General features: G+C 41.4%; 1 protein-coding gene across 3 annotated transcripts in view; it reads right to left on the bottom strand.

The window, feature by feature from the left end:
• The window catches only part of pcyox1l (prenylcysteine oxidase 1 like), a 29,944-nt gene that overhangs the window by 6,400 nt on the left and 5,893 nt on the right, over window positions 1–17,651 (bottom strand). For all 3 annotated transcript variants that reach the window (XM_078411589.1, XM_078411590.1, XM_078411592.1), the window contains exons 3-5: window positions 13,978–14,152; window positions 12,102–12,313; window positions 4,598–4,738 (exon numbers count right to left, since the gene is read on the bottom strand). In XM_078411589.1, the coding sequence (XP_078267715.1) occupies window positions 4,598–4,738; window positions 12,102–12,313; window positions 13,978–14,152 (528 nt within the window). The remainder of the gene's footprint in view (window positions 1–4,597; window positions 4,739–12,101; window positions 12,314–13,977; window positions 14,153–17,651) is intronic.

The following is a 17,651-nucleotide window of genomic DNA, read 5'->3' as shown; positions in this document are numbered from 1 at the left end:
TGTCAACCATGTTAGAACCTCCATCAGCCTTGATTCCTCTTCCATCAAATCCTCTCTGCTTTATGAGTGTGTTCAGCAGAATTTAATGCTTCCACGTTGATTACTGCCAAAGAGCAGTTCTCTCTTTAATAACACCTTGGAGAAGGGAATGGTATATTAAGAAGACTTAAACACAGAACATCATCTTATGGTAATTTCTGAAGTCATAAACTAACTTTTCATGCTTTCATGTAAAGGAAATAATTTCCTGCACTTCTGAGTCTAATCTGAAGTTTGATATTTTAAAACCACTAATTACATGACCACAGGCCAAGTCACCAATCAATCGTACACGTGTAGGGGAGAACTGCAGATGCTGGTTTAAATCGAAAGTAGGCACACATGCTGGAGTAACTCAGCGGGAAAGGCAGCATCACTGAAGAGAAGGAATGGGTGACATTTCGGTTCAAAACCTTTCTTCAGACTGATGTCAGGGGAGTGGGAGGAACAGAGATAGAATGTAGTCAGAGACAGTAAGATTAGTGGAAGAATTTCGAAGGGGGAGGGGATGGAGAGAGAGGGAAAGCAAGAGCTATTTGAAGTTAGAGGTCAATGTCCATCCCGCTGGGATGTAAGCTACCCAAGCGAAATATGAGGTGCTGTTCCTCTAATTTGCGCTGGGCCTCACTCTGACAATGGAAGAGGCCCAGGACAGAAAGGTCAGATTGGGACTGGGAGGGGGAGTTAAAGTGCTGAGCAACTGGGAGATCAGGTAGGTTAAGGTGGACTGAGCGGAGGCGTTAAACGAAACAATCACCCAGCCTGTGCTTGGTTAGCGGAGGTGTTCAGCGAAACGATCGCCGAGCCTCACATGTTGCAATCTTACATGTTACTTCCAATGCCTCATTACCAGCCCAAACATCTCTTATTCTGCTTGTATTTACATTATTTGTAATTCTTGGGGGATAACCTGACACTTCACAAAACGTCAAAATGAAGTCAGGTTATCCGCTTTTCAATTTATGAATGATGAGGCACAAAATTAACCTCGTTGCCCTGCTCTGAACCTTCTCCAGTAAAAGCAATTGAAAAACAGAAATCCAAATTAGAATCCAATAATTTGAACGTCGTCACAGTAATGAACTATGCAAGATTAAAAAAGAGTCACATGCATTTAAAATGGATGTTACTTGATTAGTATTGAATATCAGTTTTGCATTAGCTGCAGGATTTCAGTGAAATAATATTTATTAAAAGCTAGTTTTGCTTACATTACAACAAGCAGTAATATGTGCTTGTTTATAGTGGTTTTGCTTAAAGGTGTTGAATCTATCCCAGCTGCAAGATTGAAGACATATCGAAGGAATATGAGCATAAGAACACAATAAGTAGCTGGAGCAAGCCATTGGCACCTCAAATCTTCTCTGCCTTTTATTATTAAGATCAAGACTCGTCTTTGAACTTGATGTCACTTCCTGTACTTATTCCATATCCCTCAATTCCTTTAATTTTGAAACATCTAAATTGAATACACTCTGCAACTGAGTCCCGGCAGTGCTCTCGATAGACATTCTCTGGGTGAAAGAATCTCTTTCTGTAATGAAAGTGTGACCCTACGTTCTAGACAATCTAGTCAGGGGAAACATCAACCTGCATCTACCCTGTCAAATTCCTAAATAATTCAGTGCACTTCAATGAGACCACATTCATCCTTCTAAAAAAGACCAGTCTCCTTTGTCTTCTATCAAATGATAAGTTATTGCTGGAATCAGTCCTGTGAACCTTTAAGGCACTTCCTCTACAAGTATGTCCTTCCATGGATAGGGAGACCAGACCTGCACACTGTATTCCAGGTGTGTCTCAATCTGACCTTCTTTCACTGCAGCAAGATAGGACTATTCTTTAATAAATGTCAGCTTTTTGTCTCTGCAAAAACCTGTACCTCCATATTTATTTTTAATAGGCTGTTCACGACACAAACAAAATTCAATGTCTCTCCTATCAAAATGAAACTACCACTTTTTCTGCCAGTGGATGGCCACATTTAGATATCTACAGCTTGGCATTCAACACCATCATCCCCACAAAGCTGTTGACCATGCGCTGTCCACGGGTACCCTGGGGGATTTCCGGGACCGTTGGGCACTGTGAGGGATTGGATGCATCCTGGATAGGGATTGTAATATAGTTGTATAATAGTTTCATTTGGTATATTTATTTATTTGTATTGTATTCCGGTGGTGGGTTCTGATTTGTTTTATTGCATTGTAAATATTGTTTATAAATAATTGAATACATTTTTTGATAAGAAAAAAAGCTGTTGACCAAGCTCACTGAAGTGGGTCTCTGTGGATCCCACTGCAGATGGACATAAAAAGCTGGAGTAACTCATCGGAACAGGCAACATCTCTGGACAGAAGGAATGGGTGATGTTTTGGGTCGACACCCTTCTTCAGACTGGTTTGGGATAATGGAAATGAGACATATAGACGGTGATGTGGAGAGACAAAGAACAAAGAATGAAAGATTTGCAAAAAAGTAATGATGATAAAGGAAACAGACTATTGAAAGCTGTTTCTAGGGTGAAAATGAGAAGTTAGGGTGACCTGGGGGGGGGGGGGGGGGGGAGGGGGAGATAGAGAGAGAGGGAATGCCGGGTCTACCCGAAGTGAGAGAAATCAATGGGCTGGAAGCTGCCCAAGCGAAATATGAGATGCTGTTCCTCCAATTTGCGTTTAGCCTCACTGACAACGGAGGAGGCCGAGAACAGAAAGGTCTGTGTTGGAAAGGGAAGGAGAATTAAAGTACCCAGCCACCGGGAGATCAGGTTGGTTCACGCGGACTGAGCGAAGATGTTCCACAAAACGATTGCCTAGTGTGCGTTTGGTCTCGCCGATGTACGAGTCCACATCTTGAACGACGGATACAGTAGATGATGTTGGAGGAGGGGCAAGTGAATCTCTGTTTGGACAGAGTCTGGGAGGAGGTACAGGGACAGGTATTGCACCTTCTGCGGGGTACCGAGGAGACACGAGTGAAGGTCTCATCTATGATGGGAGAGGGGTAGCCCCATTCCCTAAAAAATTAGGACATCTCGGATGTCCTCATATGGAACACATCTTGGGCGCAGATGCGGCATAGACGGAGGAATTGGGAGTCAGGGAGTCTTTGCAGGAAGCAGGGTGGGAAGATGTGTAGTCGAGATAGTTGTGGGAGTCAATGGATTTGTAATAGACGTCAGTCAATATTCTATTTCTTGTGATGGAGACAGTGAGATTAAGAAAGGGGAGGGAGGTGTCAGAGATGGTCCAAGTAATTTTGAGTGCAAGATGAAAATTGGTGAAGTTGACGATGCATCTCACTGCAACTGGATCCTCGAATTCCTCATTAACCACAATCTGTACGAATTGGCAGCAACACTTCCTCCTCGATAACCATCAGCACAAGAGCACCTCAAGGCTGCGTGCTCAGCCCCTACTCTGCTCACTCTATACTCATGACTGTGTAGCCAGACACAGTTCCAACTCCATCTTCAAGTTCGCCACTGTTGTTGGACAAATTACAAATGATGATGAATCAGAGTATAAGAGGGAGATGGATCAGACTGACCAAATAGTGCAAGAACACTACATCAGTAAGACCAACGAACTGATTGTGGACCTTAGAAGAGGAAGGACGAGGATCGATAAATTTGTCTTCATCGACGGGACGGTGATGGAGAGAGTCAAAAGCTTCAAATTCCTGGGCTTACATATCTATAAAGATCTGTCCTGGACCCAGCACATTGATGTAATCATAAAGTCCATCTACTTCCTGAGAAGATTGAGGAGATACGGAATATCAACAAATACTCCCTTGAACTTCTACAGGTGTACAGTAGAGAGCATATTGGCTGGTTGCATCATAGCCTAGTTCGGCAACGTGAACGCCCTGGAAGGAAGAAGACTGGAAAAAGTGGTGAACACTGCCCAGTCCATCACAGGTACTGACCTCCCCACCATCGAAGGGATCTACCAGAGACGCTGCCTCAAAAAGGAAGCCAGCATCATCAGAGACCTACACCACCCTGGCCACACTCTCATTTCACTTCTGCCATTGGAAAAAAGGTATAGGAGCCTGAAAACATCAATGTCCAGGTTCAAGAGCAGTTTCTTCTCTACAACCATCAGGCTATTAATAAACATTGCAACCTCCAAATAAGCTCCAAACTACATAGACTTGGGACATTTTTTTTTCTTTGTACTACTATTGTTTATTTGTTTTTTTAAATATGTATACTGAACCTATTTTGCTATTGCTTATTATGAGTTTTACAGTGCAATGTTTACATATCTGTTATGCTGCTGCAAGTCTTTCATTGTTCCATTTTCGAACACATGACATCAAAACACTCTTGATTTACCCTATTCATTGCAGGTAAAGGATGTAACAGTTTGCAGTCTAGTCAGCTCAATCATAATTTAGTAGGCATTGCAACATCAATTAAACAATTGTAAGTTTAAATCGAATTGGCTCCTTGCTGATAATGGACAGCTTACTGGATATTTCAATAATTATTTGGACGCAATTGCAAAGCGATCTGAATTTCTGCAGAGTGTAAATGGTTTTCCTTTGTTACCTGACTGCTGCAGAGAGATGGAAGTCACCATGTTGTGGATGACACGGGCTTTTGCTGATTCAAGCAACCGTGAACAAGCCAGTTTGTTCCCTCCTTCCACAGCCCAGAGGCCTGACTGCACACCTGCCATCGCTACTGCTCCTGCACAGAGACAAAAAGCAACTTGTAAGAATATCTCATTTCACTTATATATACTCTTCAGAAATAGCATATCAGATGAAGGCTGCTGTGACTTATAAACTATAGTTGCAAAATGCCAACTTTACAACATTTTCAACTAATCTCCAAAATATCTGCAGAATAACTTGCTACCTGATGGATGGTGACTTTGAGGTTCCACTCTCATCTGATGAAGGTGACTCGTGTTCACATCCCCAATCTCTGCTATTTGACTGAATGTGGAGAGAGCATCAATCAAGCCTTCTCACAAGAACTACAATTGTACTCAGTTGCAGACACATGTGGATGGAATTAAGAGCTAAGACCTCAAGGTGCAAAATTAGTAGTTCCTAAATGTGTCTCTTACACAAAGATTGGCAGGAACGCAAGTTATGAAGCGGACATAAGCAAGCCATGTGGTCAGGTTACGCGAGTCTGCCAAGATCTGACAAATGATGGATAAGAGAGGAAATTGTGTAATTGTCCATTTCACCAGGAAAACTAAAAATAAGCATATGATCTGAATGGTGAGAGCTTGCACAACTGAGATGCAAAGAAGTCTGGTTGTCATGGTGCATGATTCACATAAGCAAGTATGCAAGACTGCAAATAATTGGGAAAACTAGAAGAATGGTTTATTGCCAGAGAAATTGCTCATAAATTAGGAATTTATGCCACAGGTAAAATCACACCTGAAGTACTGTGTGTAGTGGTCTCTTTATTTAAGGAAGGATGTTAAGGTGCTGGAAGCATTTCAGAGGTTTAGTATATTAACACCTGGAATGGACAGGTTATTTGACATGCTTGGCTGGTGCATGCTGGAGTTTAGAAGAGTTTACCTCCACAACCAAAAAATCAAGAAGCTAGCACTTTCTTGGAAAATAATATTGCCAGCAGCAAATTGCTAAACTGTGCAGTGCTGTCAACGAGTTTAATGTATTAATGTTTCTCCAAGGGGGGTAATTCAAACCCAATACTCTCAATTGCAAAGTGACATGCTCAAAGACAGTGTGGGGTCTACACACAACCCAGTTTTATGTTTTGTGAAGTCCATGGAGAGTATCATGGGGCAAAATGCAAAATTAGGCCCAAGCAGGTTAGGTCAAATTATGGGATATTCTGCTTTTAAGAACAAGCCACACATATTAAATATCATGGCTGCTTGCAAATGTTAATTCAGAAAAATAAGCTTATTAACTGCAAGTAATAACACTGACAGGTGAATTGGTTAATCGTTGATTGAGGTCATGTGATCAGTCTGCTTTATCCTTTTGAAAATAAAGAGATGGAGGAAGTAAGCTCCCTTAGAAACCATATTTTACATGAAGTCGAGAACATTTAGCTTCTCCATTTGCTGACTGCACCTAATTTTCCATTAAATACAAGATTAAACATTGCGAGTGAAGTTTTTCTGAGAAATGGACTATCTGAATTGTAACAGTTGTGTGGGTTAGAATCTTGTTAATACAGCTTTACATGAGAGGATTGGTTTATGGTCTCACACGAACAGTACCTGAACCAGCATTCCTCTGCTTATCACCACCATTTAAACCAGTGGAGCATTATACTGAAGAAGTATCTCTAAATTAAACTAAACAATTAAATTAAACATGCAGTGTAGTAAGTGGTATAAATTTCTGCCCACAGAGGTAACAATGAAAAATGCACTCACACCAAAATGGAAAAAAATAAATTTTGAAAGCTATAAATTTAACTGTTTAATTAAAGGCACATTAATTATAAAATACTTCAGAGCATGGGGCATCCATCTGAATCCAGATGGTGAAAACTGAATAGCGCTTTGGAGCAATTTTTTTATTAAAATGGTAAATGTGAGTTAAATTTATATATATATATATGAGCACATTCTCGATTCAGGGAGACTGATGTATGCAGAATGGGATGCTAAGTTCCTTCATTACCCAGTTTTGGAGACCCACGTTCGATCCTGACCTGGGGTATCGTCTGCCTGGAGTTTGCATATTCTCCTTGTGAACACGTGTTCCAATTTCCTTCCACATCCCAAAGACATGCAGGTTAATTAGCTTCTGTAAATTGCCCCCACTGTGTAGGGCGTAGATGCAAAAGTGGGATAACATTGAACTAGGGTGAACGGGTGATTGATGGTCGGTGTGGCTAGGTGGACCTAAGGGTCTGCTTTCATGCTGTATCTTTCAATCAATCACAATTTGTAATTATACAACCTTTTAATCATCACAAGGTTAAAGTAGCATATGTTGGACAGAAATAAAACCAAAAGTGACAGATGATCAAATACTTAAATACATAAAAGTTTTAAAGAAAGAGAGAAAGAGAGAACGGGAACATTGAAGCTTGACTTCTAGAAAGCAGCCAGCATAGTCACTAGAATGAAGATATTGGGGGATGTTAAAGACGTCAGGGTTAATAAAACAAAGTTCATAGCTGGTTAGAGCCCCTACATTCCTCTGAATGCAGGTTTTGTGGGCGTACAGTTCTGCTGAATTAATAAATGAACTGCATTTAGTACAAGCTTGAGAGCTGGCCTTGTTTGAACTTGCACTAAAAAAACGCTTGCAAAGTCTCCACCATGAAACACACATTAAGTTGAAAGATACAAAGTTATTCATCACACCTATATGCAGAAGATGCGTCATACTTCAATTAGTGGAGCAGAATAAGCTGGAGCCTTGCAGCCACGTGCTGCAAATTACTTTAATTTTACAATACTAACGGTGCATAACCTACCTTTCTACAGGATCATAAGATGACAAGACAGGAGCAGAAATAGGCTACTTGGCCCATCGAGTCTGCTCTGCCATTTGATCATGGCTGATCTATTATTGCCTCTCAACTCCATTCTCCCACCGTCTCCTTGTAACCTTTGATGCCCTTGCTAATCAAGAACCTAACAATCTCCACTTTAGAAATACTCATTGACATGGCCTCCACCATTGTCCGTGGCAATGAATTCCACAGATTCACCACCTCGGGCTAAATAAATTCATTATCTCCATTCTTAAGCTACGCCCATTTTTCTGAGGCTGTAGACTCCCCCAACACGGGAAATATCCTCTAGGCATCCACTCTATCTCAGCCTTTCATTATCCAGTAGGTTTCAATCAGATCGCCCTCATCCCTCTAAACTTCCAGCAACTGTGGGCCCAGAGCCACCAAACACTCTGCACTCGTCAATCCAATCATCCCCAGGCTCATTGTCATAACCTCCACTGGACCATCTGTAATGTTGGCACATCCATCCTCTGATTGGGGGCTCACAATATTCCAAACGTGGTCTGACTAGCACATTATAAAGCCTCAGCTTTATATCCTTGTGAATATATTCTCGTCTAGCTTAGAGATACAGTGCAGAAATAGGCCCTTCTGCCCACCGAATCCGCACCGACCAGCGATCCCTGCATGTTAACACTATCTACACACCAGGGACAATTTTAAACTTATACCATGCCAATTTGCCTACAAACCTGTATGTCTTTAGAGTATGGGAGGAAACCGAACATCTCGGAGAAAACCCACGCGGTCATGGGGAGAATGTACAAACTCCGTAGACAGCAACCGTAGTCAGGATCGAACCCGGGTCTCCCACGCTGTAAGGCAGAAATTCTACCGTTGCGCCACCGTGCTGCCCAAAATGATCTCAAAATGAATGCTAACATTGCATTTGCCTTCCTTATTACCGACTCAATCTGCTAATTAACCAGTTGGGAATTGTACACCAGCACTCCCACGTCCCTTTGCATCTCTGATCTAGTCTATGTCTTAATTCCTTCTATCAAAGTGCATGACCAGACACTTTGCTATGCTGTATTCCATCTAGCAGTTCTTTGCCCACTGTCCCTACCTGCCCAAATCCTTCTGCAGGCTCCCTGCTTCCTCAACACCACCAGCCTCTCCACCTATCTTTGTATGATCTGCAATCTTGGCCACAAAGTCATCAATTACATTACACAGATTATTAACATATAATGTGAAAAATTGCAGACTCGACACCGACCCTTGCAGAACACTACTAGTCTCCTGCAGCCAATCAGAAAGACCCTTTTATTCCCTCTCTTTGCCTTCTTGTGAGTCAATCAATTTTCTATCTATGCTAATACCTCGCCTCTGATACCAAGGGCTACTATTCTGTTTAACAGTCTCACATGCAGCACCTTATCATGTGCCTGCTGAAAATCTAAGTAAACAACATTCATTGACTCACCTTTGTCTATCTTGCTTGTTACTTTTTCTTTGTTACTTCCTCAAAGAATTCCAAAAGATTTGCCGGATGAGATCCCCCCCCTTAATAAAACCATGCTGACGTCAGCCTATTTTATCATGTGCTTCCAAATACCCTGCAAATCTCATCTTTAATAATGACCCCAAAATCTTACCAACCATTGAAGTCAGACTAACTGGCCTATCATTTCGTTTGCCTTACTTCCTTCCTAATTTAAAGGACAATTTAAGTATTAATGTGTAATTCCTGTAATACAATTTGTTGGTTTTTTTTTTAAGTTGCAACTTACAGATTAAATAAAAGAAGCAACTTGCAAGATTTCATCTTGCATCTGTTTACAGCAATACTGAGTTATTAGTTTGCAAGTCACTGGCATGCTAAGTGGAGCTAATTTAACTGACATCAATTGCCTCTTCATGTTCAGGTGTTTATACCAAGTTTATTCAGTGGCTGTGGAATTGAACTGCTGGGTGGAATTTTCAGAGTTCATACTTCCATAAAATATATCCTGCTAAATCTCCAAGACAAATAAGAAATTGCATGCCACTTCCAGCTATCATAGCAAATATTAGCACCAAGACACATTCAGTTGCCAGTGATATGGACTCTGGTCACCTTGCTCAGTGGGTCGAAGTTCGTGCCTTATCAGTGATCCGGAGACATTTGTTGACAGTGCAATTCATTGGAAAGGAACACGAGTTGGTCAGGTGGTGGCCCTTACAACCTTATGAATATTGATTTCCCTCATTTCAAGTAACCCCTGCATTCCCTCTCTCTCTGCCCCTCCCCCACCCACTCTGGTCATCCTGCCAGTTCCACTGTTTGCATCCATATATCCTTGCTTATCACCTCTTTCACAGCCAACAACAGACCATTGTGGGCTCCACATTTCCTAGGTCATTGGTGCCAGCTCTGATTTTTTTGGAAGCTTTTCATACCTCTAGTTCCCCCCCCCCCCCCCCGATGCTCAGTCTGAGGAAGGGGTTCGACCTGAGACGTCACCTATTATTTTCCCCCAGAGTTGCTGCCAGTTTCACTGAGTTGCCCATCTCACTGAGTTACCAATCGAGCCTGATATGGTCACCAGATATAAAGGAAGAAGTGATAATATCTGAAAGGTACCATTATATTAATCAACTAATTCATCCTTCTTAAAATTATTGGTTTAAGTAAATAAACATAAAATGTGCTTGAAGTACTCAGAACTGATTCTGGTATTGTTGAGGAAGCAGGGAGCCTGCATGCCCTTCAGCAAAAAAGGGAATTGAATACAGGCAATACCCCTTGTGTTTTGTTGCAAATGGGACTACCTTAAATGGAGTTTTTTGGTTGGCATTGACAAGTTGTGATGAAAGGCCAGTTTCCGTACTGCATGACTCTATGAAATGTTACTAAAGATGCAACGAGGACTCAATCTTAAGTAAAACCAGCGAGACTGCAGAGAGCTATGAAGCAAGCGAGTTGTCTTTAAACAGCTGGGTTTCAAGGAAAGCATCAGTAAAAGAGGGGGGTTCTACAAGTAAGCAAAGATTGCTGTTTTTCAGACTAGAGGAGTCGGAATAACAAAGAAAAAAAGCACATTGGAAGGCCAAAAATCTTCTGTTGGCATTGTTGGGATAAATTTAATGCTGAAAAGCCAGGACTCAAATTTCCCAAACTAATAGATCTGGAAATGGGCAGAATTCCCCCTATACTTTGTTGAGCCTCTTTTCAAGTGCGGAAACAGGCCCTTTGGCCCACCGAGTCCGCACCGACTAGCGATGCCCACACATTAACATTATCCTACACACACTAGGGACAATTTACACTTATACCAAACCATTTAGCCTACAAACCTCTACGTCTTTGGAGTGTGGGAGGAAACCAATGATCTTGGAGAAAACCCACGCGGTCACGGGGAGAACGTACAAACACCGAACAGACAGCACCTGTAGTCAGGATCGAACTGTAGTCTGGCGCTGTAAGCATTGTAAGGCAGCAACTCTACCGCTGCGCCACCATGACGGCGCTAATGGAGAATCCGTGGTCGTCATGGGGATGGAAGGCATGCCTACAACATTTATACTAAAGTAGGTAGCACAGTGGTGCAGCAAATGGAGCTGCTGCCTCACAGTACCAGATATCTGGTTTTAATCATGATCTCTGGTGCTGTCTGCATGCAGTTTGCCCATTCTCCCTCTGAGTGAATCAGTTTGCCATGGGTGCTCTGGATTCTTCCACATCCCAGGGCTGCAGGTTGGCAGAATGACTGGCCACTGTAAATTGCCCCTGGTGTATGGATGAATTATAGAATTTGGGGGTATTGCTGGGGAGAATAAAAACTGGGATGATTGCAAAATTGATTAAAATGGTGGTTAATGGTTGCTGTGGGTGCCGAATGGCCTGTTTCCGTGCTGTGTCTCTCTATGACTCTAGCAGTAGCCTTCTTATAAAAGTATAACTAGGACGGCACAGTGGCGCAACGGTAGAGTTGCTGCTTTACAGCGAATGCAGCGCCGGAGACTCAGGTCCGATCCTGACTACGGGTGCTGTACTGTAAGGAGTTTGTACGTTCTCCCTGTGACCTGCGTGGGTTTTCTCCGAGATCTTCGGTTTCCTCCCACACTCCAAAGACGTACAGGTATGTAGGTTAATTTGACTGGGTAAATGTAAAAATTGTCCCTAGTGGGTGTAGGATAGTGTTAATGTGCAGGGATCGCTGGGCGGTGCGGACTTGGTGGGCCGAAAAGGCCCGTTTCCGCGCTGTATCTGAAATATGAAAATATGAAAAAATATGAAAAGAAAGCAGGACTCTGAGTAATAAATCTTATATGCAAAGATATTGGTTTACCATATACCAAGATTAAAAGCAGCAAATGTGTAATTACTTAAGTTGTGCTGCGCTGTTTCAACGCTCCCAATTAGGAACAGAAGAATTTTTATTGCAAGCCATTTATACCCAGGACCGTAATTATCAGCAATAATGTTCTCCTGCATGTTTCTAACCTTAAATTATTAAATGACCAATTTAAAAAATATAAATGATCAGAACATCAGTGTTTATTTCATTGCAACTGTATAACTTTTTATAGCTGTTAATTTATACCTATTGTTTGTTGAGTATTCAGACACAAAAGGGATACATACCAACAAATGCAGGAATGGACGCTGACTGGCCATAGTTGACTCTGGTAACTGCAATGACTATTTCATCAACGAAGCGCTGAGAGATTCCCAGTTCCTGCAGGGTTTCTGCCACAGAGCGCTGGGTCAGGTTAATGAAACGCTCCCCGCCCAATGACTGCAACATCTCCTCCACTGAACTGAACGCATAGCCATGGGCCTGGTACTTGTAGATCCTGTGCCAAATTATATCATAAAATGACTTTGTTTCCTTTACAACTTCTATGACTTATTTTTCTTTGCATCTTTAAACTCAATTGATATATTAATTAATTTAACAATTTACATTCATTTTTTAAGAAGTCATTGCGGTTATCCGGAAACAGATAATGCTGGAAATCCTCATATGATGGTCAGGTATGATCATCGGCAGGAAGAGAAACAGTTGACGTTTTGGGTCATCTAAGGAAGTAAAAGCTTGCCAAAGTGCAGGGAGGGGTGATGTCTCTGGCAGGGTGAAACTATAGAGACATGGGGATAAGCCGTAAACAGGTTATCTGATCACTGAGTGAATGGGGGGGAATTAGAAAATTGAGCAGGAGGAAATGCCCAGCAGGTCAGGTTTTGGTACGTGTTCTACTTCCAGAGGAAAAAGCGGGGGGAAAACATACTGACCGAATATCACACACAGTTGTAAGGTGATAATTGCTGGCCTTATCCTACTGCTCTGCATTTCACAACTCCCATAGTCTTTTATGCATGTTTGTGTTCGCTGATTGCTGCTCATTTACAGTTTATCCTCATTTATTTACACTTAACTGACCCTGGCTTCACACCATCAACAACACCTCTCTCCCTGCAGCTTTACAAGCTTCTTTTGTCTCCTCTTCAGTTCTGACAAAATGTTTCCATTGATTTTGTTTCTTTTTCCACAGATGGTCTTGACTCTATCAGGACCTGATGTATGGTCTTGGCCTAAAACATTAGCATTAACTTGTATTCACTGGAATTTAGAAGGATGAGAGGGGATCTTATAGAAACATATGAAATTCTTAAAGGATTGGACATGCTAGATGCAGGAAAAAAATTCCAGATGTTGGGGGTGGGTGGGGGGAGCAAAACCAGGGGTCACAGTTTGAGAATAAGGGGTAGGCCACTTAGAAAGGAGATGAGGACATTTGTTTTCACCCAGAGAGTTGTGAATCTGTGGAATTCTCTGCCACAGAAGGCCATGGAGGCCAATTCACTGGATGTTTTAAAAAGAGAGTTAGATTTAGCTCTTAGGGCTAAAGGAATCAAGGGATATGGGGAAAATGCAGGAACCGGGTACTGATTTTAGATGATCACCCATGATCATATTCAATGGCAGTGCTGGCTCGAATGGCCGCATGGCCTACTCCTGCACCTAGTTTATTTTTTGCTTTAGTTATTTAATCTTATTTGCTCTATCACAGACCTTGCCTTTTGTTCCTCCTTCCACCATTTTACAAATTCCATACTTGCTTAAAACCGTATATCTTTCCAGTTCAGAATTAAATCATTAATTTTGTTTGTCTTACTAAAGATCCTGCCTGGCCTGCTTACAGTTTCCATCATTTTCTCCTTCTATCCAAACACCGAATCTCTGGCATTTATTTCACTGCTGTTTGAGGGTGGTCTGTACTCAAACAGGTTGTTGCCAGTGTTACGTTACAGCAGCCTCCACATTACAAGTACCTTGAGATAACCTGATATCATGGAAAACGCATTATCAATACGTTTACCTTTTCATTGAATTTGCGTGATTGATAAATGAAATGAAAAGCTATCACATGAAAGTGCCTGTTCTTTGGAGGCAAGCACATTTTACACTGAGTTTGTAGCTACAATCAATAATATAAGAATTACACAACACCCATACCTCATGAACTTTTCCAGTATTTCCTCCACCCACATCTGCAGGCGCAGTAAACCAAACCCATACCGCCACCACAATTTAAACAGATCCTGGAGATACCAGTCAGTCTCTTCAAACACAAAATGCTCTCCGTTGAAGATTGCAACCTTCTCTGGAACACCTTTTCTGTGCTTCATTCCTTGAACAGAGAGAAAAAGGAAAAGATTAACAAAGAACATATTGCTATAGTGATAAGAAGAAAGATGCCAGTTAAATCAACCGTGTTGAAATCATACAAGATATTTTGGGGCTTTTATCCAACTAGATTTAACAATAAAAGGGCTCTTTAATTACTGTGCAGTTTAAGGCAGTGAATAACCAAAAGAGGAGCCGGGTCCATTTTCCATTTGTGTGCTCATGGTATTTTGTGCTATGGATGGTAGCAGAGGGATTAACGCTGGCATTGGCATCATGAATTAGAGTTGAAATTGGAAAGGAAGTTATTTCAACCTGGCTGGCATTCCTTGATTGACATTTGGTTTGATTCAACAGTCCAGGTTGCCAGGATAGAAAGTGGAGAAGGGCCAGAAACAGATAGAAAAAGGCAGACTTTAAATCCTCTGGAAGTGCATCTAACATTTTTTGTTGATAAGCTTACTTTGGTTACAAGAAGAAAAGTATTCACAAAGCACTGCATTCATCATCAAAATTGTTTGCATTGCAGTGCATTTTATAGGGATCCATAGCTCAATGAAAAAAATAACATGCAGTGTGTGAATTAACTACTTTAAAGATTGTGCTTGTGGAACAGCTCAAACAATACATAATTGTCGCTTTAATAAAACCAATCACATTTAAAAGGTTGCTTGTTGATCAAACACAGATAATACAGCACAGAAAGTAATAGGAGAAAAAGCACTCCAAATAAAATTTAAATGAGTTTCTTTGTACAGTGATTGTCAATAAAAAAACACAATTGCCAGCAAATGCAAATTGTTGATCTGGCATGTTGTTCTTTAAAGATTTAGGGACGTAAATTCAACAAAAAAAATTGTCTGTATTTTTATGCTGTTGCAAATTTTAATCAGTGCTTTTACAATTGTTAGGTATAAAGGGACAGATTTATGTAGCCTCAACATATATCACCGTCGGTCTTGATACAGATTGGAATACAAAGCCCAGATTCACAACAGGCTGATGCTGAGAACCACGTTCAGAATTTTAGCATTAAGGACAACTCAGTGAAACAGAAATTATTAAACAGTAAAATATTGAACTGGCCCTGCACCAGTAGATTATGTGTCAGAACCTGGCTACCTCAGCTGAGTCCACTGGAACCTGGCTACCTGCATTGGGCATCAAGAGAAAGTTTAAATTCTCTGTGCTGGATTGGATCACCTCAGACATTGACCCTGAGAATCTGAAGCATGGGACTTGTTGGCAGTGACTGTCTGCAAGTTGCCAGGATAGTGCAGATGGCACAGCATGCGGTTCCTGTTCCAACTAATCATACTAAGCGTGAAGGTGTCAGTAGGATCAGATATTAGAAAAAGTAAAAATTCGCAGTCAGTGGTCTGGCTTGCATTCCACTGGCTGTGGTTGAGCTGGATTTTAATCATGTTTCCCAGGACAAACTCCCTAGTTTCCTGCAAGGCCACAGGAGATGCCTGTGTATGGCATCTCACATCATGATAAGCATGAGATTTGCTTCGTGATCTCTAGCTATGTCAGAAACTCCAAAGTAATTGCTTAAAATAATCCAGCTGCTTTTGCCCTCAAGTCATATCTGGGCAATGGTGTTAGATGCTCCAGACCACCGATGGCTGATGACACAGGGAGACACTGAGGCCAGTCAAATGTCACCACTTTGGCCAAATAATCAAAGTTCCTTTAATGCAAGAGCAGACCATCATGCTCTGATTAAAATGCCTGCACAGAAGATGAAATCCATGGAGCAATAAATATGATCAAAGTTGCATGAATTAATTAGACTAACCAATAATCCACAATGCTATAGAATAATGTGTGGAATATCAAATTCAATTTAATGTTACATTTGGAAGCTTTGCTTGACATAGATCAATGCATAGTTTCATTGAATAGACATAGACAACCCCTATGGCAAATAGATTTTAGGTTAGGGAAGCATGAAATTGATGAATTTGGATTTAAAAATTTGATCTTCTCCATGGTGAGGTGAGATCCAGTGTTTCTGTGCAGAGAAACTACATGGTGTTCATTAAACACTCGGGAGAGCAGCAGAAAGTAACAAAGTGTTACAGAATAGCAGTTGTTTTATATCTAGATGCTGGGAATATAAGGAAAGAAGAAATTACAGTATAGTTTTACAGTTCTTGCTTTGATCACTATGGAGTCAAAAAGATATACTGGCCTTTTGAAAATTTACCAGAATAATTGGACTCAAGGAGTTTAAATTACAAGGAAAGATTTTGGAAATCAGGCTTAGAGTCCCTGGAATTTAGAAGATTAATGGGTCATTTGATTATGTAACTATTAGGACAGAGAGAGACTATTCTTGTTATTCTTGATGATACTAAGCTGGGGGGTAGTGTGAATTGTGAGGAAGATGCAATAAGGCTGCAGAGTGACTTGGACAGGTTGTGTGAGTGGGCGGATACATGGCAGATGCAGTTTAATGTAGATAAGTGTGAGGTTATTCACTTTGGAAGTAAGAATAGAAAGGCAGATTATTATCTGAATGGTGTCAAGTTAGGAAGAGGGGATGTTCAACGAGATCTGGGTGTCCTAGTGCATCAGTCACTGAAAGGAAGCATGCAGGTACAGCAGGCAGTGAAGAAAGCCAATGGAATGTTGGCCTTCATAACAAGAGGAGTTGAGTATAGGAGCAAAGAGGTCCTTCTACAGTTGTACCGGGCCCTGGTGAGACCGCACCTGGAGTACTGTGTGCAGTTTTGGTCTCCAAATTTGAGGAAGGATATTCTTGCTATTGAGGGCGTGCAGCGTATGTTCACTAGGTCAATTCCCGGAATGGCGGGGCTGTCGTATGTTGAAAGGCTGGAGCAATTAGGCTTGTATACACTGGAATTTAGAAGGATGAGGGGGGATCTTATTGAAACATATAAGATAATTAGGGGATTGGACACATTAGAGGCAGGAAACATGTTCCCAATGCTGGGGGAGTCCAGAACAAGGGGCCACAGTTTAAGAATAAGGGGTAGGCCATTTAGAACGGAGATGAGGAAGAACTTTTTCAGTCAGAGAGTGGTGAAGGTGTGGAATTCTCTGCCTCAGAAGGCAGTGGAGGCCAGTTCGTTGGATGCTTTCAAGAGAGAGCTGGATAGAGCTCTTAAGGATAGCGGAGTGAGGGGGTATGGGGAGAAGGCAGGAACGGGGTACTGATTGAGAGTGATCAGCCATGATCGCATTGAATGGCGGTGCTGGCTCGAAGGGCTGAATGGCCTACTCCTGCACCTATTGTCTATTGTCTATTGTTATTCAGAGAATTCAAGAAAAATTCCAAAGACTAAAATTCGGTATCATGTCTACAAAGAAGGTGGCTGCAAATTGAAAACAGCAATAGATGGTAGATTAAATACTGACTTTAATTCTGAAGATTTGTTTTACAAAGTGATGTGGGGAAAAGCCAGATGGAGATAATTCAGCACCAGAACAGCCAGAACATCACTGGAATCTTGAATAGGCATGAGGGCTAAACA

Source organism: Rhinoraja longicauda, chromosome 14 (genome assembly GCF_053455715.1).
Source record: "Rhinoraja longicauda isolate Sanriku21f chromosome 14, sRhiLon1.1, whole genome shotgun sequence".
In the NCBI taxonomy this organism is placed as follows: Eukaryota; Metazoa; Chordata; class Chondrichthyes; order Rajiformes; family Arhynchobatidae; genus Rhinoraja; species Rhinoraja longicauda.
Note: the sequence above shows the minus strand (reverse complement) of the source record. Positions and strands in the feature narration are given on the sequence as shown.